At 44.3% G+C, this 27307-nt stretch overlaps 1 protein-coding gene and 1 pseudogene across 4 annotated transcripts in view; one reads left to right on the plus strand and one right to left on the minus strand.

The window, feature by feature from the left end:
• ZNF169 (zinc finger protein 169) overlaps positions 1-20020 on the minus strand; it is a 42427-nt gene extending 22407 nt beyond the window's left edge. Inside the window, exons 1-3 of one of the 4 annotated variants that reach the window (XM_057498397.1) lie at positions 19196-20020; positions 14258-14344; positions 8990-9182 (exon numbers count right to left, since the gene is read on the minus strand). In XM_057498397.1, coding sequence (XP_057354380.1) covers positions 8990-9034 — 45 coding nt within the window. In that variant the 5' untranslated portion in view covers positions 9035-9182; positions 14258-14344; positions 19196-20020. Of the gene's footprint in view, positions 1-8989; positions 9183-14257; positions 14345-14476; positions 15194-19195 lie in introns of those variants that run through there. The other 3 variants (XM_036896944.2, XM_057498395.1, XM_057498396.1) reach the window with 3 other exon arrangements.
• A 1383-nt stretch (positions 20021-21403) lies between these two features.
• Positions 21404-25050, plus strand: LOC130682943 (protein enabled homolog; annotated as a pseudogene).
• Positions 25051-27307: the final 2257 nt, after the last annotated feature.

The raw sequence follows: 27307 nt of genomic DNA on the forward strand, positions 1-27307 counted from the left end.
TCTCCTGGAGAAAAATTATCAGTCTCCCTTCATCTGAGAATGTCTTGAATTTCCCTTAATTCCTGAAAGATAATCATTAAAGGATATAGAGTTAACAATTTTTTTCTTTAACCATCTGAAAAACATCACAACACTTCCATCTAACCTCTTTAATTTCTAATGAGAAATCCATTACCATCCTAATAGTTTTTCCCTTAGAAGAAATGTTATTTTTCTCTGGCTGCTTTCAAGATGTTTTCATTTTTAGTAATCAGAAGATTCATTATGATGTGTCCTGGCATGGACTTCAGTGGGTTCTTCATGTTTGGAATATGCTCAGCTTTTAAAATCTACAGACATACAACTCTTGCCAAATTTGGTAAGTTTTCAGCCATACTTTTCAACCTGCTCTCCTTTGCTTCTTCCAGAACTGCAATGACACAACTGTTAGGTATTTTGTTATACTCTCACAATTCTTGAGACTATTAGTTTTTTTCCCAATACGTTTTCTCCCCATTGTACAGACTGGGTAATTTCTATTGTTCCATTTTCTAGTTACTAATTTCTCTTCTAAATCAATCTGCTGGTGAGTCCATCTACTGAGCTTTTTTTCTAAGTATATATTTCTCAGTTCTGAAATTGCCATTTACTTATTTATTCTATCTTCTGTTTCCTGCAGAGGATTTCTAATTTTTCATTTACCAAGTATGTTCTTATAGCTGTGGATATCCAGTTATCCAAGTACCCATCTGTATAGACTATCCTTTTTCAATTGAATGGTCTTGGCACCCTTGTCAAAAATCCATTGGCCATATATATGTGATAAGTTTTTTTTTCTGGGCTTTCAATTCTACTGCATTGATCTGTATGTTTCCCCTTATGTTAGTATAACACTGTTTTGCCACTGTTTGTACCCTGATAACTAAGTACTGAAATCAGGCAGTGTGAATCCTCCAACTTTCTTTTTTATTTTCAAGGTTGTTTTGGCTATGCAGGGTCCTGTAAGAGTCCAAATGAACCTCAGGAGACGTTTTTCTACTTCCATTAAAAAAAAGAAGAAGAAATAAAGAAAAAGGAATTCTGACAGGGACTCTACTGAATTTATATATCACTTTGGGTAGTACTAACATTCTAACAATATCCTTCAATTGATAAGGTGGGACATTGTTCCAGCTTTTTCACTATTAAATTCAGCAATGTTTTGTTCAGTGGACCAGACTTTTGCCTCCTTGTTTAAATTTATTGCTGAATATTACATTCTTTTTGATGCTATTGTGAATGGAATTTCAAAAAACATTTTCTGTTTGTTCATTTGAAATGTACAGACATACAACTGACTTTTGGGTGTTGTTCAGGTATCCTGAAACTGCTAAATTAATTTATTAGCTCTAACAGTTTTGCTTTTTTTAAATTGCAGATTCTAGGGTTTTGCAGATATGAGATGAAGTCTTCAGTGGAGAGATCATTTTACTTGTTTTGTAATTCACATGGCTTTTCCTTTTCTGCTTAATTATTCTAGTGAGAATTGCCAGTAATATGTTGAGCAGAAGTGGCAAAAACTGGCATTTTTTTTTAGTATCATTAATATACAATTACATGAGCAATATTATGTTTACTAGACTAGACTCCCCTCATTATCGAGGCCCCACCAAATACCCCTTTAGAGTCACTGTCCATCAGCATAGTAAGATACTATAGAATCACTACTTGTCTTCTCTGTGTTGAACTGCCCTCCCCGTGCCCCCTACCACATAATGCGTGCTAATCATAATGCCCCTTTTTTCCCCTTATCCCTCCATTCCCTCCCTTTGCTTTTTGTTTGTTGAGGTGTGTGAGTTCTTTATATATTTTGGATGTCAACCCTTTATCGGATATGTCATTTACAAATATATTATCCCATACTGAAGGATATCTTTTTGTTCTATTGATGGTGTCCTTTGCTGTACAGAAGCTTTTCAGCTTGATATAGTCCCACTTGTTCATTTTTGTTTTGTTTCCCTTGCCTGGGGAGATATGTTCATGAAGAAGTTGCTCATGTTTATATCCAAGAGATTTTTGTCTTTATTTTTCTCTAAGGGTTTTATGGTTTCATGACTTACATTCAGGTCTTTGATCCATTTCAAATTTACTTTTGTGTATGGGGTTAGACAATGATCCAGTTTCATTCTCTTACATGTAGCTGTCCAGTTTTGCAAACACCAGCTGTTGAAGAGGCTGTCATTTCCCCACTGTATATCCATGGCTCCTTTACCGTATATGAATTGGCCATATATGTTTGGGTTAATATCTGGACTTTCTATCCTGTTCCACTGGTCTGTAGGTCTGTTCTTGTGCCAGTACCAAATTGTCTTGATTACTGGGGCTTTGTAGTAGAGTTTGAAGTTGGGAAGCGAGATATCTCCTGCTTTATTCTTCCTTCTTAGGATTGCTTTGGCTATTCGGGGTCTTTTTTGGTTCCATATGAATTGTAAAACTATTTGTTTGAGTTCGTTGAAGAATGCTATTGGTATTTTGATAGGGATTGCATTGAATCTGTACATTGCTCTTGGCAGGATGGCCATTTTGACAATATTAATTCTTCCTAGCCAGGAGCATGGGATGAGTTTCCATTTGTTAGTGTCCTCTTTAATTTCTCTTAAGAGTGTCCTGTAGTTTTCAGAGTATAGATCTCTCACTTAGGTTTATTCCTAGATAATTTATACTTTTTGGTGCAATTGTGAATGGAATTGTTTTCCTGATTTCTCTTTCTGCTAGTTCATCATTAGTGTATAGAAATGCAAGACATTTCTGTGTATTAATTTTGTATCCTGCAACTTTGCTGAATTCATATATTAGTTCTAGTAGTTTTGGAGTGGAGTCTTTAGGGTTTTTTAATGTACAATATCATGTCATCTGCAAATAGTTGACAGTTTGACTTCTTCCTTACCAATCTGGATGCCTTTTCTTTCTTTGTTTTGTCTGACTGCCGCGGTTAGGACCTCCAGTACTATGTTGAATAACAGTGGGGAGAGTGCGCATCCCTGTCTTGTTCCCGATCTTAGATGAAAAGCTTTCAGCTTCTCGCTGTTAAGTATGATGCTGGCTGTGGGTTTGTCGTATATGGCCTTTATTATGTTGACATACTTCCCCTGAATACCCATTTTGTTGAGAGTTTTTATCATGAACGGATGTTGAATTTTGTCAAATGGTTTTTCAGCATCTATGGAGATGATCATGTGGTTTTTGTCCTTCTTTTTGTTGATGTGATGAATGATGTTGATGGACTTTCAAATGTTGTACCACTGTTGCATCCCTGAGATGAATCCCACTTGATCATGGTGTATAATGTTCTTGATCTATTTTTGAATTCAGTTTGCTAATATTTTGTTGAGTATTTTTGCATCTATGTTTATCAGGGATATTGGTCTCTCATTTTCTTTTTTTGTGGGTTCTTTTCTTGGTTTTGGTATTAGGGTGATGCTGGCTTCATAGAATGAGTTTGGAAGTATTCCCTCCTCTTCTATTTTTTGGAAATCTTTAAGGAGAATGGGTATTATGTCTTCTAAAAATCTGGTAAAATTCAGCGGTGAATCTATCTGACCCGGGTGTTTTGTTCTTGGGTAGTTTTTTGGTAACCTATTCAATTTCGTTGCTGGTAATTGGTTTAGATTTTCTGTTTCTTCCTTGGTCAGTCTTGGAAGGTTTGTATTTTTTTAGAAAGTTGTCCATTTTTTCTACGTTATCCAGCTTGTTAGCAGAGATTTTCATAGTATTCTCTAATAATTCTTTGTATTTCTGTGGTGTCCGTTGTGATTTTTCCTTTCTCATTTCCGATTCTCTTTTTCTCATATTAAGTCTGGCTAGGAATTTATCTATTTTGTTTATTTTCTCAAAGCACCAGCTCTTGGTTTCATTGATTTTTTTCTATTGTTTTATTCTTCTCAATTTTATTTATTTCTTATCTGATCTTTATTATATCCCTCCTTCTGCTGACTTTGGGCCTCATTTGTTCTTCTTTTTCCAGTTTCAATAATTGTGACTTTAGACTATTCATTTGGGATTGTTCTTCCTTCTTTAAATATTCCTGGATTGCTATATACTTTCCTCTTTGAACTGCCTTTGCTGCGTCCCACAGAAGTTGGGGCATAGTGCTATTGCTGTCTTTTGTCTTCATATATTGCTTGATTTCTGTTTTAATTTGGTCATTGTTCCATTGATTATTTAGGAGCATGTTGTTAAGCCTCCATGTGTTTGTGAGTCTTTTTGTTTTCTTTGTACAATTTATTTCTAGTTTTATACCTTTGTGATATGAGAAGTTGGTTGGTAGAATTTCAATCTTTTTTAATTTACTGAGGCTCTTTTTGTGGCCTAGTATGTGGTCTACTCTGGAAAATGTTCTATATGCATTTGAGAAGAATGTCTATCCTGCTGCTTTGGGGTTTAGAGTTCTGTAGATATGTTAGGTCTATCTGTTCCAGTGTGTTGTTCAGTGCCTCTGTGTTCTTACTTATTTTCTGTCCAGTTGATCTGTCCTTTGGAGTGAGTGGTGTGTTGAAGTCTCCTAAAATGAATGCATTGCATTCTATTTCCTCCTTTAATTCTGTTAGTATTTGTTTCACATGTCTGTGCTCCTGTGTTGGTTGCATAGATGGTTATATCCTCTTGTTGGACTGACCCCTTTATCATTATGCAATGTCCTTCTTTATCTCGTTACATTTTTTGTTTTGAAGTCTATTTTGTCTGATACAAGTACTGCAACACCTGCTTTTTTCTCCCTTTTGTTTGCATCAAATATCTTTTTCCATTCCTTCTCTTTTAGTTTGTGTACTTTGCATTTGAGGTGAGTCTCTTGTAAGCAGCATATAGTTGGGTCTTGCTTTTTTATTCATTCTATTACTGTGTCTTTTGATAGGTGCATTCAGTCCATTTACATTTAGGGTGAGTACCAATAGATATGGTACTTATTACCATTGCAGGCTTTTCATTCGTGGTTACCAAAGGTTCAAGGGTAGCTTCTTTATTATCTAACTGTCTAACTTTAACTCACTTATCATGCAATTATAAATGCAGTCTGATGATTCTTTATCTCTCCCTTCTTACTCTTTCTCCTCCACTCTTTATGTCAGGTGTTTTATTCTGTACTCTTTTGTGTTCCCCTTGACTTTGGGATAGCTGATTTTATTTTTTGCCTTTAGTTAGTACTTGGTTGGTCTGCTTTCTTTGCTGTGATTTTATTTTCTCTGGTGACATCTATTTAGCCTTAGGAGTACTTCCATCTAGAGAAGTCCCTTTAACATACCCTGTTGAGGTGGTGTGTGGGAGGCAAATTCCCTCAGCTTTTGCTTGTCTGGCAACTATTTAATCCCTCCTTCAAATTTAAATGATAATTGTGCTGGATATGGTATTCTTGGTTCAAGGTCCTTCTGTTTCATTGCATTGAATATATCATGCCATTCTCTTCTGGGCCGTAAGGTTTCTGTTGAGAAGTCTGATGATAGCCTGATGGGTTTTCCTTTGTAGGTGATCTTTTTTCTCTCTCTGGCTGCCTTTAATGCCCTGTCCTCGTCTTTAAGTATTATATGTCTTGGTGTTGTCCTCCTTGGGTCTCTTGTGTTGGGAGATCTGTGGGCTTCCATGGTCTGAGAAACTGTTTCCTTCCCCAGCTTGGGCAAGTTTTCAGCAATTATTTCTTCAAAGACACTTTTTATCCCCTTTTGTGTCTCTTTTTCTTTTGGTACCCCTATTACGTGAATATTGTTCTGTTTGGAGTGGTCACACAGTTCTCTTAATATTCTTTCATTCCTAGAGATCCTTTTGTCTCTCTCTGCCTCAGCTTCTCTGTATTCCTGTTCTCTGATTTCTATTCCATTAACAGTCTCTTGCACCTCGTCCAGTCTGCTTTTAAGCTCTTCCATTGATTGCTTCATTTCTGTTATCTCCCTCCAGACTTCATCCCTTAGCTCTTGCATATTTCTCTGCAGGTCCATGAGTATGGTTATGACTTGTATTTTGAATTCTTGTTCAGGAACATTGGTTGTATCTATCTCACCAGGCCTTCTCTCTGGCGTTGAGTGATTTTGGACTGAACCAGGTTCTTCTGCCTTTTCATGGCGATAGAAGGGATTGCCAGCAAGTGGCATGTGTGTCGGCTGGGAGAACAAAGTCCCTTCTTGCTTGCTGGTCGCCTTGCCCTTCTCCGCTGCCTGTGCCGGTTACCTGCACACAGGGAGCAGTCCCTGGGTTAAACCCCTGAGCTGCCGTGGGCAGGGCGGCCCTCCCGATGGCCTAGGGTTCTGCTGGGGGGTCGCAGGTGCTTGGCATCTGTTCTCCTGCGAGAACGGTGCCCCTTCATGCCTTCTGGATTTTTCACCAGCTTCCTCTGTGCCGGGCAGCTGCGCACAGGGGGCAGCCTCTGGGTGTGGCCTGGTTAGCTGCCTGCTGGGAGAAGACTCTGTGTGGCTGCTGTGGGTAGCGCTGCTCCCTGGCTGGTCTGCAGCAATGGTGGGTCAGACGGTTTGCTTGTTGTGCCAGTAAGGGGGCAATGAATGGCAGGCTGCTTATCGCCATGAGGGTCCTCAGAGCTCTGTTTCCACCCAGGGAATTAGGGCACCTGAAGTTCCTTAAGATTCCTATTCTGTTGGGCTGAGTGTGCGAGGCCGATTTTGTCAAGCTATTAAGCCCTTGTCCCTTTAAGTCTTTTAAAGTGCCTGCTTTTCTTTTGTCCCAGGTGAACCAGCTGTGGGGACCCGCTTAGTCTGTGTCTTGGATTTTACTTTTCCATTTCTCTAATATTCAGCACACCACGCAATGTGTCTGTGCTCCTGGTGCAGATTACTAGGGCTGGTTATTTAGCAGTCCTGTGCTTCCACTCCCTCCCCACCCCAACTCCTTTCCTCCCCTGGGTGAGCTGGGGTAGGGGGAATGCTCGAGTCCTGCCAGTTCACGGCTTTGTATCTTTTACCCTTTTTGTGAGATGCTGCATTCTCACAGATGTAGATGTAGTCTGGCTGTTGTACTGTATCTTCTGGTCCCTCTTTTAGGAATAGTTGTATTTGTTGTATTTCCAAAATATATATGGTTTTGGGAGATTTCCTCCGCCCTACTCTCACCACCATCTTGAGCACCCCACTTAGCTACTCTTATGTAGCTGTCTTCTTAGGTGACTTGTCCAAAGAAAAACAACTTTACTAGTTGTTACTAGGATGGTGAGTGTCAATGTGGGGACTAACACCTAGGGCTTCTGACCCCAACTTTGGGGCTTTCCTTCAGGATCCCTTAGCAATCCTTGGACATCCTCAGTGCCCTCTGGGTGTCAGTCTTGAGCAGGGCTGGAGCTAGGATGGGCAGGCCCTGAGGGGCTGAAACTGGGTGCTGGCCTGATGACTGTGTTATGCCACACAAACTATCTAAAAAAAACTGGCATTCTTATCTTGTTCCTGTTCTCCAGGAAAAAGCTTTCAGTTCACCATTAAGAATGATGCTAATGTGGATTTTTCATATATGGCCTCTTTCTTTAGGCAGCACATATATTGATTGTGCTTTTTAAAATTTAAAATCCAGTCTGCTAATCTATGCCTTTTGATTGGGGAGTTTGTTCCATTTACAGTTAATGTAATTACTGAAAAGGGAGGATTTACTTCTGCTTTTTAGCTATTTACTGTGTCTATGTCTTTTGTTTTTCAATTCCATTTCTGACCTATAAAATATTTATTTACTTATTTTGGTCATGAATCACCTTTATTCCCTTCCTTGCTTTTCAGTTATTTTTTTAGTATTTTCTTAGTGGTTACCTTGCAGATTGCCATATTAAATTTATAAAATCTACCATCTTAACAAACCCTCTGCTCCTATACTTTTCCACCCCTCTCCCCTTATTTTGTAATTGTCACAGATCACATCTTTGTACATTGTATGCCTACTGTAAAAATTGATAAAGAGAAACCTTATGACATGGCACCAGCACAGGGGAAGCTCCCATGCACCACTCCTGATCAATTTCAGACCCCACAGGAAGGAAGAGAAGGACACCTTACAACTCTACTATTTTGACTACTTTACCACCCAATAGGAGGCAGGAAGCATTTCTGTCTCCCCCAGCAGCAGCCTGGAAACAGCCCAGCCAATGAGAGACTGTTACAACTCAATTGATGAGCAGCCACAACACATGGGATTCCATTTTCCTTCAATGGACTTTTTGCTAACAACAGTCCCCCAGTTCTCTCCCTTTCTTCTATAAATGAGCCCCCTTTCCTTTATCCTCCAGACTTGCCTGTGGTTCTGCATTAGCTGTATGTCTGGAACTGCAATTCTCTGCTGTTCCCAAATAAACCCATTTTGCTGGTAAAATACCCAACAGCTTTATTTTTAAGGTTAACACTATTAACATAGATTTGTCATTTTTTTTTAGTATGTTTGCCTTAAATCATATAGGAAAAGTGTAAGTTACTAACCAAACTGAAAAGTATAATATTGGCTTTTGTATTTACCTATGACGTTTTCTTTACTAATGCACTTTTCTTTCTTATGGTTTAGTTACTGTTTAGTGTCCTTTTGTTTCAGCTTGAAGCATTTTCTGTAGACCAATACCTACCATTAAGGAGCTCTCCCAGGTTTTATCTAGAAACATCTTAATTTTGCCTTCATTATTGAAGGATAATTTGCCAGACATAGAATTTTTAGTTGACAGTTTTATTTCCAAGAATTTAAATATGTCATCCCACTGACTGGTGGCCTCCATGGTTTCTGATGAGAAATCAGTCATTAATCTTACTGAGGATCCCTTAGAAGTAACAAATATAACTTCTCACTTGCTGTCTCTTAAGCTGTTCATTTCTCTTTGTTCCTCAAAATGGGTATTCTCAGTTGAGATATTTTCAAGTTCACTTTATTTTGCCTGCTTAAATATACTGCCGAACCTCTGTAATAAACTGTTCACTTCTGTTTTACTTTGCAGCTCCAGGATTTCTATATGGCTTCTGCATATAATTGTCTTTATTGATATGCTCTATTTGTTCAAATACTGTTGACCTACCTCCTTTAGTTCCATGCTCATGGTTTCCATTAGCTCTTTGTGCATATTTAAACAGTGCTTTAGAGTGTTTGTGCCTGGGCTTCCTTGTGTACACTCTGTAGATGTGCAGTTTAAAATGCAACAGCACTCTCCCACCACAAGTAGGTGCTTCTTTCCTCACTGCATCTTCCAGTTTTGATTAGACTCCAGTGTTCTACAAAACTAGCAGTTCATTAGTTGCTTTTGGGCAGGTACAGAGCCATAGATTTCCCTTACTTTGCTATTTTCATACCACAAAGTTTTGTTTTGTTTAATCATAGGATCCCATTTATATGAAATAGCCACAATAGGAAAAGCCACAGAGACACAAAGCAAATTAGTAGTTGTTAGTATCTGGGGGTTGGGGAGCAAATGGGGAGTGAAAACTTAATGACTCCTTTGGGAGTCATGAAAAAATTCTGGAACTATATAGGGGTGATGGTTGCACAACACTGTGAATGTACTGAATACCACTGAACTGTACATTTTACAATGGTTAATTTTGTTATGTGAATTTCACATCAACAAAATTCTTAATGTCACTTTCAAGCTGTGTGCCCAAGGGCACTTTCCATATCTTTTTAAATGGTCCAGAATTATACTTCCAACAAATTGTAAACAGAGACTATTCACAGGGCTCTCACTGCCCTCCTGCACTCACTGAGTAACCTCAGAATCTCCCCCATGTTCCTTAAGTTTCCTGGTATCAGTACTCTGATGTGCAGTCAGGCTCCAGGTGGCTTACCACATGGAAGCTCCTTGTGTATCACACATATCTATGGCCTTTCACCCTCTATCAATTCTCTGACATTCAACAAAACCAGAATTTCACATTCATTCTATTTAAATGGTTTTCTCAATTTCTGTGCATTTTCACTTGTGGATTCTCTGATGCTGGTTAAGTTGTCAATTTTGATTAAATGCTTTTCCACATTCCTAACATTTATGGGGTACTATGGACTAAATTGTGTCCTCCCCAAATTCAGGTTTCTATATTTGGAGATGTAGTCTCCAAGGAAGTAAGGTTAAATAAGGTTGTAATAACAGGGCCCTGACACGGTAGGCTGGTACCTTATAAGAAAAGGAAAGACCAGGCACTCTATCTCTGCAGGCAAGGAAGAATCTTCACCAGGAACTGAATCTGACAGCACCTTGGTCTTAGACTTCCTAGCCTCAAGAACTGTGGGAAATAAATTTGTCATTGAAGCCAACTAGTTTATGATATTGTGTTATAGCAGCTCTAGCAGACTAGTACAGATTTTGAAACTAAAAATGGGGTGCTGATGTAACATATACTTAAAACTGTGGAAGTGGCTTTAGAAATGGGTGATGGGTAGAGGTTTGAAGAGTTCTCAGGTGTATGCTAGAAAAACCCAAGACTGATGTGAAGCTACTGTTGGCAGAAATAACAGATGTGAAAGGTGATTTTGATGAGGATTCAGAAAGAAAACAGCTGAAAAAAAAACTTCCATCTTCTTAGAGAGTACACAAATAAATGAAAAGAATGTTGGCAGACATATACATTAAAGGCCATTCTGGTGATGTCTCACATGGAAATGAACAGGTTGCTGGAAACTGGAGGAAAGGTAATCCTTGTTAAAAGGGGCAAGAACTTGAGTGAACTGTGTGTTCTAGTGTTTTGTGGAAGGCTGAACTTGTGCAAGATGGGACTGGATAGTCAGCTGAGGAAACTTCATATTAAAGTGTTGAAGGAGCTGCTTGCTTCTTCCTGACTGTTTACAATAAAATGTTTGAGAAGGAAATGTTAAGCAAAAAAAGGAACCTGAAGTGAAAATTTGGGAAATTTTCAGAATATCCACATTGCAAAAAAATGAGAAAACTTGATCTGAAGAGAACACTGAAAGCATGCCTGAATGATTTGATAAGGAGATTAGTATCAGTGTGAACCATAATTTAATCAGCCTCCTCAACAGAAACCAGGAATAGAGATGGAATTACACCAACAGAAACACTCCCAGCTGGGACTAAAATAAACAGAGAAAATGAGACAGAATGAGGAAGGCTGTGAAAATGCATTATCTTTTAATAAAAGGACCCCAAAGGCAATTCAGAAGTTGTCAGGGCTACCAATCTCACCACAGGCCCAAGGGACAAGGCTGTCCCTTCCAATTTCAGCAGGACCTTCTCAGTGAGCCACACAGATGGGTCACCCCTCCCAGATGAAGGGGTGCTGCCAACCTGGTGGGCCTGGAGAGCAGAGAACCAAACCAAAGAGGATTATTCTCCAGCCTTAAGATCCAATACAACTTACCTTGCTAGGTTTTGAACTTAATGGGATCTATTACCCTATATTCTTTTTGATCTCTCCCTTTTGGAATGGGAATATGTACCTTATGCCTATCTACCATTTTACTTTGGAAGTACATAACTCATTCGGTTTCACAAGTTCACAACTGGAGAGGAATTTTCCCTTAGGATGAATGGTACCACAATTCATGTCTCACCAGTATCTGATTTAGATGAGACTTTGGATTTTAAAGCTGATGCTGGGATGAGTTAAGACTTTAGGGACTGTTAGGATGAAATAATGTATTTTCACGTGAGAAGGACACTAATTTGGGGGTGGGGGGCTGGGAGGGAATGCTGTGGACTGAATCATATTCCTCGAAATTCTTATGCTGAGTAACACCAATGTGGCTATATTCACACCAATGTGGCTATATTCAGAGATGGGGCCTCTATGGAAATGTTAAGATTCAGTGAGGTCGTAAGGGCTGGGCCCTGATCCTTGGAGACGGTACCGCATAAGAGGAAGCGAGCCCAGAGCTCTGTCTCCACCATGCGCACACACAGGAGAAAGACAGTCATCTGCAAGTCAGGAAGAGTGCCCTCTCCAGGAAACGGGGTGGCCGGCATCGTCACCTTGGGCTTTCCAGCCCCTGGAACTCTGGGAAAATTAAATTTCTGTTGTTTAAGCCACCTACTCTGTGATGTTCTTTTATGCAAGCCCTGTAAGATAATACATGCGGCTTCTCTCCAGTGTGAACTTTCCGATGCTGAATAAAGTATTTTGACAGAAGCTTTCCCACACTTACCACACCCACACAGCTCCCCACCCATGTGGGTTCTGTGGTGGTGCAGGTGGAGGGAGCTCACAGAACACTCCCTGCTGATGTCACGTCTGTATGGCTTTCTTCCCACACCATGAGTTCTCTGACGCTGGCCAAGTGTGGGTTCAACAGAAACCCCCCTACATTCATCACATCTACAGGGCTTCTCTCTGAAGTGGATTCTTTGGTGTTGGGCCAGATAGGAGCTACAGATAAAATTGCCACACACCTTACAGGGTTCGCCCTATGAGTTTGAGTGCACCTAAGAAGATCAAGGCATGAGCTCTAACTAAAGGTTATCTATCTCACACTTACCAGATTTTTAGGGTTTCTCTCTCAAATGGAGATGCTCTGATGCTAAAAGACATTTTGCACAACTTTAATACACATTCCAATTTCTCCTCTCAGGCAGAAGCTGTTAGAATTTTTACCTAAAAATCATGTTGTATATATAGTCAATACTATATTCAATTATACAGACTACAGGTCAGAATATTCTATACAATTCAGATCTGACACAAAACAAAATATCTGGAAATGCAATTTTAAAAATCCTAAAATATGCCATTTCTATGCCTCAAATAACAAATAGCAAAACAAACAAACCCCTTTACACTTCCATTCCTTCAAAATAAGACTGCAGGACTTTTACGAAACAAGTATATCATGAGAGCCAGACACTTCCAGATATGAAACTTCATCTTAAAACACTAAGCCACTGAGATGCTCATGCCCTGGAATCAATTTCTCACAAGGAAATGAATAAAAAGAGAAAACTGTTTATTGAGAGATGCTGGTCACAGACAGGATGATGTTCATGGTGTGCTAAGGATCCCACCGGAAGTGGCACCGTAGGGACAGGAAAAGTGAACTGGTGCAATGTTCCATTTTGGCCAAGAATGCTTTTTTATTAACATCAGAAATGGTAAAGGGAAACATACAAAAGAAAAGCCTTCCCTGTTACCTTAGTTCCGGAACATTCTCAATTTTTACACTCTCCAAAAACCAATCATTTTTATCTTGCACAGTAACAGGCAAACATCCACCAAAAGAGCCCAGTATTAAGGTCAAGTTTGGATCTTGCAAAAATATCTACACATGATATATTTATGGGCCAGGCAATGCAAAACTAAATTAGTACAACTGACATTATACTGTGTAATTGATACAATCAACACAAAAGTGCCCCACCCTGCAGCTGTTTAGGTGATCAATAAATGTTAACTCCATTCAATTATGTCAAGTACATGCTGCTTTGTCTTAGGGGGTTAGAAAAATCTTTCCTTTAGGACATATACTCATTCAGCTAGTAGCTATTTCCAAATTTCAATATGGCAAACTCCTTTTCAAAATTCTTCAAAACCCAGCTTGCTCCAAGTTCAAGTCCACACTCCTCAGCCTGGCTTTCAGGATTCTGGCTGAACTGTCCCCACCCAGGCTAAGAGTAGGTGATGGCAAAGCCTTCAGGGGCCAGGCAAATAATGAGTGAGGGAAGCAGGCACTCTTGCCTTGGGGTCAAGAGGCACAAGGGGTTGTGACTACACTGTGGCTCCAGCTACTTGTCATCTGCCAAGAGCATGGACTCAGGACAGTTGAGAATGAACGATTGTGAGAGAAGTTGGCAATCCAGACTGTTAGGTGTAATTTTCCAATTTTAAGTGTGGAAAACTCACTTACACAGAAAGCACAGGGCCTGTAAACTTAAATCTCTCCCTGAGCCACAAGCCAAGAGGCCAGCACCCTAACTTCTACCCAGAGAACACTGATGTGACCAAAGACCCGGAGCTGCTCCATGCTTCCCACAGGGGAAGGGGCAGTCTGCTGGTTACCTGGCTGCTGAGATGCACTAGGCTTCCTGCCACATTCCCAGAAGCATGCCTTCCCTCGGCTCTTCACCTTGCCAAGTTTGCCAGGCAGCTCAGGCAGCCTGCCTTCACCTTTCGATGGCCTCTGGAATGGCTGGGCACACAAGTAGGGATGCCCTGTATTATATTTTAACCGGGTTTCACAGTTTACTATTTGCTGAATGCCTGAATTGTAAATAGAGCAGAGGAGTCTGAGAAAAGGCCCTAGGTAAGATGGGCCACACCCCCCAGATCAGGGCAGGGTACAGACTAACAGCAAGGTACAGACTGAGACAAGAAAAGGCATGGGTCTAGGAAGAGACTTCAAGACTCACCTCATCTCTGGTCGTCAGGAGCCCCGGAACCATATTCCTGGTGTGCTGAGCACTCTTCCTAGACGGAGTCAAGCTGCAGAGGCAGAGCTAGGGGGAGAGGAGAGAGGTAAGGGGGTGCCTGGGTGGTGAAAACCCATCCACCTGGCCTCCCAGTTCAGCAGGGGTGAGGCGAGAGAAGAAGGCAGGCTGCAGAGGGCATCAAAGCAGCCCATTCTTAACTGTAAATGAGGCCCCCAGGGCAGGGCCAGCAGCAGGCTCAGCCACTATCTCCAGTTGGGAGAAGGAGCCCCCAGCACCTGGGTGAGACTCTGTCCCTGTGGGGACTCTAGTAAAGGAGAAGGGCCTCAGAGAGCCCACAGGTGACCACTCACATTGAGAAATCCAGTGACGTGCCATAGTAAAAACAGAAACTCACCACCCACAACTGCCCAGAGGCCAAAGGACAAGGCCCAGGAAATTCAAAACAGAAAGAACACTGCAGGTCTCCACAGAATGTAGATTTTGGGGTGAGACTCGAAGCAGACTGGAAGCCATAACATGGCTACACCCACCCCTCCACTTTTATATCCAAGATTAGGGTCCCAACATTTGAAATATGACTTGAAATTTAAGTACAGGCAGTCAGCAAATGGCCCAGGTCTTCAATGAGTCAATTTTATTAAGAAATTTTTAAGAGGGGAGATTTTCCTTAATGCAAAGATACTTAAGAAAGAAACCATTTCATTCTTCAGATCACATTTATAAACCTTGACTAGGTCCTAGTTTGTACAAATGAAATGAAAACCGTTTTGGGGACTATGAACAATAGTTCAGTATGAACTGGGTATTAGATGATGTTAAAGAATTATTGTTACTTGTTAGGTATTATCATGAAATTCTGTACATAGAAAAAAACAAGTCATAATTAAGAAATTATGCTGAAATACTGAAGGATGAAATGAGATATTTCCAATTTTTAAAAAAATTGTGAAGTCTCTTCACCAAGTTAATAGCATAAAAAGAGAGAGCTCTTATGGGATAAAAGAAGGCTTTTAAAGTAGGACGCAAATAGAAAACAAACACTAAAAAGAGAGACATGAATCTAACCATGAAATAAACCCACCAATTAATTAAAAGGCACAGACTGACAAACTGGATAAAAAAGCAAGACCCTACCCCTAACGCTGTCTACAAGAATCATGCTTTAAGTATAAAGACACAGGTCAGCTGGAAGAAAATGGACGGAAAAAGATATACCATGCAAACAGTAAACATAAGAAAGCTGGAATGGTAATACTAATATCAGATAAAGTATACTTCAAACCAAAGAGTATTAGCAAAGACACAAGGAGATGTTTAATAATAATAAAAGGGTCCAGTCATCAGAAAAATATACCAAAGGCAAATGTATATGCATCTTACAACAGTGTTTCAAAATATATGAAGCAAAAATTAATGGAGTAGACCGTTCCATAATCCTTGTGAGCACCTTGTCACAGCAACTGATAAAGTAATCAATAAATTGATAGCACTGGTAAAACTATTGCTAAATAAACTGACAAAAATAACCAGACAAATCGGTGAGGTAATAAAAGATCTGAACATAATCAAACAATGTATTGTTAGAACAACAGCCAACAACTGCAGAATATAGTCTTTTCAAGGGCCCACAGTACCTTCACCAAAACACAGTATATGCTGGATCATGAAATTACTCACAACAAACTTGTATGGACTGACATTATAGGTAATTTCTTCTTTGACTTGAATGGAATTAAATAAGAAATCACAAGTATCTAGAAAATTCCCAAATCCCTGGAATTTAGAAATTGGGTGGCGAAAACTGGATTTACCAAGCACAGACAACTTTCTTGATAGCTTTCATTATAAAGGGAAGCAGAGATGGGACAACTAAAGGAAGAAATCATGACCCTGGTCTGGTCAAATCCAGGACCCTGCAGTGGGTCCCGAAGAACGAAACCCTATACCTATTACCTATTACCATGGCACCCACAGCCTCCCAGTAATAGCCCAATGCCCTTTCTCACTGGCGTTTCCACCACACCCCTGACAAACATCCCTTTCTGAGCAGCAAGGGCAACCCCTCCTGTCCTCATAGCTGGGTGCCAAGCAGTGACTCATGGGAAGTCAGACAAGGTCCTCAAAGATCCATCTCAAAACCAGTCAGACAGCTGGGATGCACCACGTGAGCCACAGAGTCTTCAAATATAAAGTGCTCTGCGACTACAGGCAACAGTGGGATTCTGACAGAGAACACTCAGAAATCTTTGCACCAGAGAAACATGTGAGCTAGTTAGTTAACAAGAGTGAATGTGTGAAGCATAAAAGCCTGAAGGAATAAAACTTCCGGAATAAAATATATTCCCACAATTCCCACAATGTGGAGGCAACTGAGAATTGATAATCATCACCACAATTCACTGTGTACCAGGCACCCTAGTCCTTTCTGAGGCATGACTGCACGACTCCTTGACCAAACCTGACATTGCCCTCAGCCCCATTTTACAGGTGACAAAGGAAAGGGAGGTGTCTCGCCCGGAATGCAGGCAAGTGCCCACAGCCATGAAGTCAGGACATGGTGGAGGCTCCGAGTGTGACTTCAGACTCAGTAATCAGGGATAGGCAAAAAAAAGGAGACCCAGGAAGAAATTGAACTAGAACATGAGGAAAGACAATATGCTGAGCTAACACCAAGAAGGGAGAGGAGACAGGAAGAACTGATGAGATGCAAAGGCTCATAGTTAGTGGGAAATGTGGGAGACCAAGGAGGCATACAGTGTGCAAGAAGCGGATCTGACATGAAGGTTTTCCTTAAAGACCCTATTCATACAGAATATGGAAGCATTTACAGGTAAATGACATCTGGGGTTTGCAGCAAAATAGCTGCAGATAAAACTAAAAGGAAGAATGGAAGTACAGAATGCTGACAATCACCGAAGCTGGGTGAAGGGCACACAGATGCTCTTTCAGGATTCTCACTGCTTTCGCTGGTATCTGTAAAACTTACATAATAAATTTTAGGTTTAATAACCCAATCTCCCTCCACATTCCAAGATAAGGGAAGTAGAAAAAACTTAAAAGGGGGTGGTGGTGAGGAATGTGGCCTGAAGACACCGGATGGTCTGGTCTGATTCCCATCTTCTGCTGGTGTCATTAATGTCAGCAACAGAAGTTAACATCATCAGCGAGTGAGACCAAGGACCAGGATAAAGTGAAAGAGTGTTTTACCTTTATCAGCATTAGATAGAGACACAAACTTGAAAAACAGAACCTCTCCCCTTACATTTTCATTAAAACTTTAAAGAACAGTTAGTTCCAAGGTAAAAGCTAGTTTAATCCTCTACCACACCATTTCCCTCTCTATAAAATGAGAATGCTATTATGCATGTTCAAGACGCTGAGGGAATAGAGGCAGTGAACAGAAGGCACGCGACCACCACCACCTACTGCTCTTAAACAGGATTTCTCACCTGTTTTGCCCATGCTCCAAAGCACTGAGAAATAGCGGTGGAGTGAATGCACAGAGAGAGAAGCAAGGTGGGAGGGAACTCCCTGGAGGTGTTGGAAAGCCTCTGTAGGAGGGCAGAGGAAGGTGCCCTAGGAGGACCCCTGGGCAGGAATGTGTCCCTTCCAGAGGCCTGGCTTTCCGGGCAAGGACCTGCAGCTCTGAGCACCCCCGGGGGATATTACACATCATAAGCTGTCAGGGAGGAGCAGAGCAGTGCACACTCTGTTATGAGCAAAGACCACACGCACATAACACAACCAGGATGTGGTGTCTAGCTGGACAGGACTGCCAGCCCCTAGGAGATCCCCACTCTCTAACAAGCAGTTCCCCTCGATGTGGGGGGACCATGCCCACTCCAGGACAGGCCTGAGCATGCAGTAGCCGCTCTGGCCTCAGGATTCTCTCCCAGCCTAGAGAGGAGGCTGGAAGCGCCCAAGCCTGCAGCTGGAGTCCCTCCCCTTCGCTAAAGTAAGGTATGAGAACCAGGCAGGGAAGGGAAAGACAACCACAGGGGCAGACGCAGGCTGTGGGTTTTAGAGCAAAGCTCTGACCTCATGCTGACACCCTGCAGGACATTAATCCTCCGTGTGCCCAGGGGGACTTAGTAAAAGCACAAATGTGCCAGACCCAAGCTTTTACCCCTTTCCATACTTAGACCAGCTCCAGGAGATTCAGTACTTGCTCAAGGCGACTCAGTGAGAAAGGGGCAGACCCAGATTTGAACTCTTCCTGTGGAGGCCTGACTCGCAATGCAAGCCTAGCATAGTCCCCTGGGCAGAGCCAAGGCCCAAAGAGATGCACAGTTGAGGTTGCAGATTTGGAGAAGAAAGGCCAGGGCTCTTGGTAAGTGGTGAATCTAAGCGATTAATCCGCGGAATTTTACGGTAGCTTATGTTTGCAATGTTTTCATAATGTAAAGTTAAAATGAATAACTTAAATCTGGATGTCTTGCCCCCACTAATTCAGGACGACAACCAGCAGGCCCCTGGGCTAGGGGAAGGCTCCCTGTCCCGGCACCATTGCACTTGCTCCACTCCACGCCACCCTGACGGCGGGGGCCCAGACCACAGCTCCGCCTCAGCGCCCCCACCATCAAGACAAGTCTGAGTTTCTGCCGCTGGCCAGCCTTCCCCAAAAAGCGGCCTCGGGGCCCAGAGGCGCCGCCACCACGGCGAGTCCCACCCAGCCGCAAGCGCGCCCGGAGCGGGGCGCCTGCTCCGGAAGAGGGTGACCGTGTCCCCAAAACCACCCCGGCTACGACGCTCCCTCCAAGACGGGATGCTGGGCCCCCGGTCCCGGCGGACAGCTCGCCACCTGAAACCACCGACGACGGCCCCACCGAGGCAGACGGCGCCCCGGAAACCAACCCTCTAGGCCCGCGGCCAGGGCGGACCCACGCCGCTCGCCCTCGCCCGGCCTTCCATCCTCACCTGGCCTTCTGCTCGGGAAGCCGGCAGCCGGGGGCTGGCTCGCTTACCACGGGCGGGAAGGACGGCCAGCGCGCCGCGAGCGTCCGGCTGGCTCCAGCCAGCGCTACCCACACTGCCCTGAGGCCCGGGACTACACACCCCATGATGCCCCGCGGCAGGAGCTCCATTACCTACGGCGCTGCGGACCCCAACTGCAGTGCCCGACTGGCGCGGGGCGGGAGACTGCGCCCGCCGTAGCAACCCAGGCTAGGGGATTCAATACCCACCAACGCCCCGCGGGGACCGCCTGGGGTCCTGGGCTCCTCAGCGCCGCTGGAGCCTACGCTTACGTCACTGGATTGCACCCCTTGGGCTCTTGAACAAATTGTGAAAAAAATAAAACTGACCTTTGGGTACGTGAGAAGGGTTCAGGTGAGCAGTAAGATCTGTTAATTTATACGGTCCTTGTAATTTTGGCTTAAGTTATTTATGTATATATGTATGTATGTATGTATGTATGTCAGTTCCCTGGATATGTACTTGTCCTCCATCCTGCAGAATCACACCTGTGTTTTTACACTTAAATAACAGCGCATGATTAATGAACTTAAAAAATGCAAAAGTGCTAGAAAAATTAAACGTGCAAGATTTAAAACTACAATAATTAAAATTATCTTACTATTACAAAAGTCGTTGATAGACGTAACAGAATGGAAAGCTCAAAAACTTGGCTTTATAAAGAGGCACACTCTTTTCCTACAAATTTGAAGAAAATATTTTCAGATTACTTCTGTTGGGGAAGCATTGTGTATTTTCCTCGGTCCTTGTCCCCGCCGCGACAAAGAATTGGAAGGGCAGAGAAACAGTGAAGCAGAGTAAAAGTTTTATTTAAAGTTACTTAAAGAGAGAAGTGCAGCAGGCAACCTCAGCACGGAGAGGCGCCCTGAAAGGTTTGGAGAGAAAAAGGTTAAGATTAAAAAGGTTACACACTTTCAAAGTGTGGGCGACCTCAGAGAGGAGCGCCCCGAAAGGCCGGGGGTTCCCCCTTTTAAGGATTCTTTAGGAACGTGACTAAGGGCTGGGGATGGAGACTTGTTAAGTGGCCTTTGAATACTTAGAATTAACACAAGGAGGTTCCTGTTCTGATTTCTCCCTGGGATACCGGAGTCCTGGTCTGGGAGCAGATCACACAGGCTGCTGCCCAGCCCCCAAGGTGGGCTGAGTTATTGTCTGTTTGCTAAAGAGTAAGTTAAGAATCTTACATTTCTAACTTCCTGGGTATTAAAATACAGTCTTTAAGATGGAATCCTTCCTGCCTTTCACTATGTTGTTAACGGCTGGGCCTGCATATTTAGCACAATAAAGACATGGGCTATGCTGAGGTACCCTCCTTTATTTGGGGAATATTCAAACATTCCAGGCCAAGTTGCTCCTGGCTTTTTAAGCTTTAATTGATTAATTTTGGGTCTTTTTAGTGGACTTTCTGGCCTTTTTCTCTTTCCACCCCGCTCGTATCTATTTTCCTGCCTAACACTTCCTATTTACTTCTTCTCAAAATGAAGTAAAAGGAACCAGATTTAGTGTTGTAGAGTCTAAGCATTAGGTGAGAATAGAAATAGGTTAGCATAAGAGTAGCCATTTTAAGGGCCTAAAAGCCATTTCCTGAGTGTGTGTGAACTGGAACTGAGTAAGGCCGAGAAAAACAAGTTAATCAATCATGGACACCGGCAGTGGTGACCTTTAGTCAGCTAACCTCAGTCAGTTAATCATACATACCAAGCTTATCTCACTGAACTACCCTAACATTTGAAAAGTGATCTTATCTTGCTAAACCCCCAGGATGTGGCGCCAGCCAAAAGTTATGTGCTTATGGAAAAACACTGTGAAAATGCTATATAAACCTCTGGCTTTGAGTGCTCGGGGTCCTTGTTGAAACCCGCTGCGTCGGGCTGACACTTGGACCCCAGCTAGCTGGTTCCTGAATAAAGTCCTCTTGCTGGTTGCATCAAGAGACGCCTTCCGTGAGTGAATTGGGGTGGTGTCCTCCTTTGGGGAGATCCAACATTTCTTGGGGGCTCGTCCGGGATTGAGCGCTCACCCCGCTTCACTCCCGAAGTCGCCCTTGGAAGAGGCAAGGTTAGCGGCGCCTTGGGTTGTCTGTGTTTCGTCTTCTGTTTTTCAGTGCGACCAGTCGGAATTCTGGAGAAGGGTACCCTCTGTCTGGCAGTCATCCCAATCCCATAAAGGGTTCGAGACCGCGGTTGGTAGACGTACTCGGAGCACTGCAGGCTGCAACCCTGGGGCACGCCTCGGGGAGATTAGAGGGCCAGGGACGCCTGGTGGCCACTCACCTGTTTTTTTCGGCAAGGTGAATCTGATGAGATAGGGTTGATTTTCGGGTGCCAAGAGTATCAACCCTCTGATTCCTTTCAGTTTCTGGTCAAAAATCTGAAGAAAACAAGGAGCGGCCGCTGTGTGTCTAATCTGTGTGTGTCTTTGCTTTTTGTGTCTTTCACGTGTCTAATAAAAATTTATACTGACAATGGGACAGACAGTGACGACCCCCCTCAGTCTGACGTTAGATCACTGGACAGAAGTAAGGACGAGAGCACATAATTTGTCAGTAGAAGTTAAGAAAAGACCATGGCAGACTTTCTGCACCTCCGAGTGACCCACCTTTAATGTTGGGTGGCCCCTGGAGGGGACCTGCGATCTCTCCATTTTACTAGCAGTAAAAGCTGTTGTTTTCCAGGACTCGCCTCAGGGACACCCGGATCAGCAACCCTACGTTGCAGTCTGGCAAGAGTTGGTGGAGAATCCACCACCCTGGGTAAAGCCCTGGGTGCAAAAGAAAACGGGCCCTCGGGTCTTAGTTGCCCAGACCCAACCTCAGAGCAAGGAAAAGGAGACCACCAAAGTTCACCCAGACACTCAAGATTTACTCATGGTTGATGATCCCCCTCCCTACCCTCCTGCCCCTACGGCCCCCCCAGCCCCGGCACCCCCGACACCTCCAGTCTCTGGTGCCGAGACAGTGGGGCCGGCTCCGGGACCTGCCCAGGGAACCTGGCGCCGCCGAGGGGCTACTCTGGACCCCCCGGGTATTTTTCCTCTCCAGTCCTATGGGGCTCCCATCCCCGGAGAGGAAGGGGACCCACCTTTCCAACCTCTGCAGTATTGGCCGTTTTCCTCTGCCGATTTATATAACTGGAAAGCTAACCACCCTCCTTTTTCAGAGGAACCGCAGAGACTAACTGGGCTGATAGAGTCTCTGATGTTTTCTCACCAGCCCACTTGGGATGACTGTCAGCAGCTTTTACAAGTACTTTTCACCACAGAGGAGAGAGAAAGGATCCTCCTGGAGGCACGAAAGAACGTGCCTGGAGCCGACGGACGACCATCGCAACTCCCTCATGATATAGAGAGGGGGTTCCCGCTGACCAGACCCAACTGGGACTTTAATTCTCCAGAAGGTAAGGAGCAACTAACCATCTATCATCGCCAGGCTCTGGTGGCAGGTCTCTGTGGGGCCGCAAGGCACCCCACTAATTTGGCCTAGGTAAGAGAGGTCAGTCAGGGAGCCACTGAGGCGCCCGCAGTATTCTTAGAATGCCTGATGGAAGCCTTCAGGCGGTATACTCCCTTTGATCCCACTTCTGAAGAGCACAGTGCTTCAGTGGCCCTTGCTTTTATTGGACAATCAGCGCCCGACATTAGAAAGAAGCTTCAGAGATTAGAGGGCCTACAAGATTTATCACTGAAAGATTTAGTGAAAGAGGCCGAAAAGGTTTATCACAAGAGAGAGACTGAGGAAGAGAAGGAGTTGAGGAAAGAGAAAGAAAGAGAAGGTAAAGAAGAAAAGAGGGACAGGAAGCATGAGAAAAATTTAACAAGGATCTTGGCTGCAGTAGTAGAAGGTAGGGGATGCCCACCCCCTAGTGGCAGAGCTAGCAAGGCAGGGTACCTGGGCAACCGGACCCCTTTAGAGAAGGACCAATGCGCATACTGCAAGGAAAAGGGGCATTGGGTGAAAGAATGCCCTAAGAAGTCACCGAGGGGACCCCCCAAGAAGGTGTTGTCCCTGCTAGAGGATGAAGATTAGGGAAGACGGGGCTTGGAGCCCCTCCCCGAGCCCAGGGTAACCCTGAAGGTGGAGGGGCAACCCGTTGAGTTCCTGGTAGACACCGGTGCTCAACATTCTGTACTGACCCAAGCTAAGGGCCCCCTCTCTGGCAAAAAGTCTTGGGTGATCGGGGCTACGGGTCAGAAACAATATGCGTGGACTACCCGAAAAACAGTGGATTTAGGAGTGGGACGAGTAAACCACTCATTCCTTGTCATACCGGAATGCCCCACACCCCTGTTAGGAAGAGACATATTGACCAAAGTAGGGGCCCAAATATCCTTTCAAGCTGAAGAGACTCAAGTGACTGACTGAGAGAAAAAACCTCTGAGCCTAAGTATCTTGACCATAAGATTAGAGGATGAATACTGCCTTTTTAAGAAACCAGAACCCTCCCGAGTTGGCCAGGAGTGGCTTGACCAGTTTCCAGGGGCCTGGCCGGAGACGGCGGGTATGGGGCTTGCTGTGAACGAGCCTCCCGTGGTCATAGAGTTGAAACATTCAGCCTCACCAGTAACTGTGAGACAATATCCCATGAGTAAAGAAGCCAGAGATGGAATTAGGCCCCATATCCAGAGGCTTATAGAGCAAGGGATATTAGTAAAATGTAAATCCCCATGGAACACTCCCTTGCTGCCCGTAAAGAAAGCAGGAACAGGAGATTATCGACCAGTGCAAGATTTGAGGGAGGTTAATAAGAGGACACAGGACATTCACCCCACTGTGCCAAACCCTTATAATCTCCTAAGCTCCCTGGCCCCGGAAAACACCTGGTATACAGTCCTGGATTTAAAAGACGCTTTCTTTTGCCTGCGCCTGCACCAGAATAGCCAACCGCTGTTTGCTTTTGAGTGGAAAGATCTCTCCACAGGAACTACTGGGCAATTGACCTGGACTCGATTGCCACAAGGATTCAAGAATTGTGCCCACCCTCTTCGACGAGGCTCTACATCAGGACTTGGCTTTTTACCGAGCCTCCAACCCACAGGTAACTTTGTTGCAGTATGTTGATGACCTATTGATAGCAGCCCCTACCCGGGAAGCCTGCCAAGAGGCCACTGGAGCCCTTCTGACTGAACTTGCTAAACTAGGGTATAGGGCATCTGCCAAAAAGGCACAGATCTGCCAACAAGTGACTTATTTGGGATATTCCCTGAGAGAAGGAAAAAGGTGGCTCACTGAAGCCCAAAAGCAGACTGTGACACAAATCCCAGTTCCCACTACTCCACGCCAGGTTCGCGAGTTTCTGGGGACGGCAGGGTTTTGTAGACTGTGGATACCCGGGTATGCTACCCTAGCCGCCCCCCTGTATCCCCTAACCAAAGGGGCGGCCCCGTTTGTTTGGGGATCTGAACAACAGCAGGCCTTTGATGATATTAAGAAGGCCCTCTTGTTGGCACCTACTCTGGCATTGCCGGACGTGACTAAACCGTTTATCCTCTTTGTGGATGAATGGAGTGGGGTAGCTCGAGGAGTGCTGACCCAACAATGGGGACCTTGGAAGAGACCTGTCGCCTATTTATCGAAGAAATTGGACCCAGTAAGTAGCGGATGGCCTGCCTGTTTGAGAGTAGTGGCAGCCGTGGCCCTCTTAGTTAAAGATTCTGACAAACTTACATTGGGACAAAAACTCACTGTAGTTGCTCCCCATGCGCTGGAGAGTGTAATTCGGCAACCGCCGGAAAGATGGATGTCGAACGCCAGAATGACTCACTACCAAACCTTGCTCCTGAATCACGATCGTGTGGAATTCACCCGCCATCCTAAACCCGGCTACCCTGCTCCCTGACTCGGGGAAAGAAGTGCTTCACACCTGCCAGGAGATCCTGGCTGAAGAGACAGGGACCCGTCGGGACCTACGAGATCAGCCCTTAAAAGGATCGGGACTCCTGACTTGGTACACAGACGGGAGCAGTTACATCATGGGAGGTAAGAGGATGGCAGGGGCTGCAGTAGTAGACGATGACCAGATCGTGTGGGCCAGCGGACTTCCAACGGGTACTTCTGCGCAGCGAGCAGAACTCGTTGCCTTGACCCAGGCTCTAAGGATGGCTGAAGGTAAGAGACTCAATGTCTACACTGACAGCCGATACGCTTTTGCCACCGCTCATATACATGGGGCTATCTACAGACAGAGAGGGCTGTTGACTTCTGCTGGGAAAGATATTAAAAACAAACAGGAAATTTTAGATCTGTTAGAAGCCATCCATAGACCCAGGGAGGTAGCAATAATACATTGCCCTGGACATCAAAAAGATGAATCTCTAATAGCTCGAGGGAACCGGAGAGCGGACCAAGCCGCAAAACAAGCGGCCCAGGGAATGAACATCTTACCCCTCCAGGCATACCCAGAAGATACATGTACTAAAAGCTTCCAGTATACACCCGAGGATCTCGCTCGGATAGATAAGCTGGGGTTCCAAAAGTCCTCACCCCTTGGGACATACGAGTCAGGAAGTGGAAAAAGTATTCTACCTCAGAAAGAGGCAGGAAAATACTTAAGGCAACTACATCAGTTGACACATTTGGGAGCCAAGAACTTAAAAACCCTGATTCGAAACTCCCCTTATCACATCATTGGCTTGGGAGAAATGGCAGACGAGGTTGTGAGAAATTGCGTTCCTTGCCAATTAGTAAATGTGAACAAACATCAAGTAATAAACAGGAAAAGGCTTTGCGGGGATTGACCAGGAGCTTACTGGGAAGTTGACTTCACTGAAATTAAACCTGCCAAGTATGGACATAAGTACCTCCTAGTCTTCTTAGATACCTTTTCAGGATGGACAGAAGCATTCCCTACCAAAACCGAAACAGCTCAGACGGTGTCCAAGAAGATCCTTGAAGAGATATTTCCAAGGTTCGGGATCTCAAAGGTAATCGGCTCCGATAATGGTCCTGCCTTCGTTGCCCAGGTGAGTCAGGGATTGGCCAGGATCCTGGGGACAGATTGGAAATTGCATTGTGCATACAGGCCCCAGAGTTCAGGACAGGTAGAAAGGATGAACAGAACTCTAAAAGAGACCTTGACTAAATTATCCATAGAGACTGGTTTATGTGATTGGTTAGTCCTCCTTCCTTTCGCCTTATTTCGGGTCAGGAACACTCCTGGCCGCTTTGGACTAACACCCTTTGAGATAATGTTTGGAGCCCCGGCTCCGCTCAAATCGGCTCACCTCCATACATCCCCCGAATGTGTAACCAGTAAGTTTCTGCTTGAAAGGTTACGGGCCCTAGAAGTTGTGCAGAAAGAAGTGTGGGCCTCCGTCAGGGAAGCTTATCGACCAGAGGACTTCTCAGTACCTCATCAGTTCCAGGTGGGAGATTCTGTCTACGTGAGACGACACCGAACGGGGAACCTTGAGCCTCAATGGAAAGGACCCTTCATCGTCCTCTTGACTACTCCCACAGCCGTGAAAGTGGATGGCATCTCCTCCTGGGTCCACGCTTCACATCTGAAGAAAGCACCCCCGCCGGACCCGGATTGGCGAGTAACTCGGACTGATAACCCCCTTAAGCTTCGCTTGTGTAGAAAGAACCATGCTATTAGTGATTCTGATGCTCCTGCCACTTCCAACCCTCCAGAACCCCAACCCCCATGAACCCAGGTTGCTGACATGGCAAGTTTGCTCTCAGACAGGAGAGGCAGTGTGGTCCATTTCTAAGACTGCCCCCCTTAAGACTTGGTGGCCGTCCCTGCACCCCGATGTTTGTGCCCTGGTTGCTGGGTTAGATACCTGGGATATACCTAATATACCCTGGAAACAGGCCCACCAAACTCTCAATCACCCCCTAGTGAGTGGCTGGTGGCCCGCCGGTTTTGGATGCAGTACACCTGACGCTCGAAATAAGACAAAAGCCACTACTTTCTATGTCTGCCCCCGTGACGGACGAACCCATCAACTAGCCCGACAGTGTGGGGGCTTGGAATCTTTTTATTGTAGCTCTTGGGGCTGTGAAACTACGGGTAATGTTTATTGGAATCCCGTGTCTAGTTGGGACCTCCTTAAAGT

Source organism: Manis pentadactyla, chromosome 3 (assembly GCF_030020395.1).
Source record: "Manis pentadactyla isolate mManPen7 chromosome 3, mManPen7.hap1, whole genome shotgun sequence".
Lineage (NCBI taxonomy): Eukaryota > Metazoa > Chordata > Mammalia > Pholidota > Manidae > Manis > Manis pentadactyla.